Source organism: Volvox carteri (genome assembly GCF_000143455.1).
Source record: "Volvox carteri f. nagariensis unplaced genomic scaffold VOLCAscaffold_11, whole genome shotgun sequence".
Lineage (NCBI taxonomy): Eukaryota > Viridiplantae > Chlorophyta > Chlorophyceae > Chlamydomonadales > Volvocaceae > Volvox > Volvox carteri.
The window spans coordinates 24,239-26,050 of NW_003307554.1; the positions used below are offsets into that span (position 1 = coordinate 24,239).

Consider the following 1,812-nt stretch of genomic DNA (forward strand, 5'->3'; position numbering starts at 1 on the left):
TCGTGTGAGTTGCTGTTGCTGCTGCAGCTGTTGCTGCTGCTGCTGCTGCTGCTGCTACTAGTATACTACTGCCGCTGTATACTACTGCCGCTGCAAGAAGCTCACTGAACTACCCTAAGGCACTGATTGGGTGGGTAACCCATGGGTTACCCATCGGTTACCCACCTTCAACCCCCCGTAGCCCATAGGTAACCCCCTTGTAAGTTCCTACCCAGCAGGAGGGGTAACACGGCCCCAGGGTAACCCCCTCCGTTGCCCTGGACTATGGACATGGGCCTATAGGCTACTCATCTTATTTGCTGCGTAAATGTACATGTTGAACCTACAGTATCCCGGTAGCTCGGGAAGCATCGTTCGCCAATATGAATTAAAGGCCTCTAACGCTACAGGAAAATTATAGTAGAAGATTTAGAACTATGTATGTATTCAGTTCTAGCGTTTGTTCCCGCTTTGAGGGCATGAAACTCCCGTGCCGTATTATTGTCCCTAATAAGATTATTCATTCGCATTCATACAGTTCGAAGTGGATTGGGGAACGCAATTTAGCTTGAAATCCATTGTGTCTCTGGCTAGTCCTGAAAAGAAATCAATCGTGGATTGACAAGTTTCCCTTTCCCTTCTTCGCCGGTCAATCGCAGACACCTCCGCGCCAGGCTCTGCCAGCTGCAGGCTTGTGGCAAACGGCCGCTGAGGGGCGACTGGACAGCCGGCGGGCCGGGACGGGGTTGGTTCGGTCGAGTCTTTTAGCCCAGTAGTGTGGCCTTGAGAGCTCAGAAGGGATAGTGCTTGGTGTAGGGGGAAACTAGTCAGCTTAACCTGCAGGGATTTTCCCGGGTTCAGGAGGTAGCTACCTCTATAGATGTCGCCACATGAGAGTCTGAGAGTCGTTCGAAGTTCTTTGGATAGGTTTATGCGTCATGCGCGTGTTGCCCCGCTGAGGGCATTGGTGGGCAGCACGAGGGGGGTATAGTGGCCGTGGGGCTGGGGTTGTGTTTTTCTGCAGTGTAAGGACCCTTAGCAACTTGTTTCCGCCTTCCCATATCAACCATCCAGGAAAACAGAAATGAAGAGGCCACGCGTACGTTGGTAATTTCATTTATCCCAGAATCCCAGCCCAAAATAACCGTCATAGCTTAGATTTGAATTCAGGTTCAAACCTGAGTGGAATCCGGAAGAGTTCATTCTCTATGGTATCACTTCAGTAAAAATAACTACAGCGGTTGAGGCAAGTCTGGCCATGTTAAGACAGCTATACACCTGACAAGAACCCATTCACGAAATCCTGCAGCTGACTAGCATCTTAAGCTATGAATACGAACGACAAGTAAGGGAGCCTAAGGCTCTATGTATCCGAAGGATGATGTAGCTATTGTTTGGAAGCGGCCACCTTCTCCACTGCCGCCTCAAGAAGATCTTCCTTTTCAACCTTATCCCCCTTCAACCTTATCGCCTGCCGCCTCTATCCCCCGCCGCCTTCATCCCCTGCCGCCTCCTCCCCTGCCACCTCCTTCCCTGCCGCCATCATCCCCCGCCGCCTCCTCCCCTGCCGCCTCCTCCCCTGGCGCTTCTCGCCTGCCGCCTTCTTCCCCGCCGCCTTCTTCCCCTGCCGCCTTCATCCCCTGCCGCCTCCTCCCCTGCCGCTCCTCGCCTGCCGCCTTCTTCCCCGCGGCCTTCATCCCCTGCCGCCTTCTTCCCCTGCCGCCTTCTTCCCCGCCGCCTTCATCCCCGCCGCCTTCTTCCCCTGCCGCCTTCATCCCCTGCCGCCTCCTCCCCTGCCGCTCCTCGCCTGCCGCCTTCTTCCCCGCGGCCTTC

General features: G+C 54.7%; 1 protein-coding gene across 1 annotated transcript in view; it reads right to left on the bottom strand.

The window, feature by feature from the left end:
• Nucleotides 1-515: 515 nt before the first annotated feature.
• The window catches only part of VOLCADRAFT_103984 (uncharacterized protein), a gene marked incomplete at its 5' end in the record, with an annotated part of 8,205 nt that continues 6,908 nt past the window's right edge, over nt 516-1,812 (bottom strand). Inside the window, one exon of the mRNA XM_002948723.1 lies at nt 516-934. Within this exon, the coding sequence (XP_002948769.1) occupies nt 854-934 (81 nt within the window). The 3' untranslated portion in view covers nt 516-853. The remainder of the gene's footprint in view (nt 935-1,812) is intronic.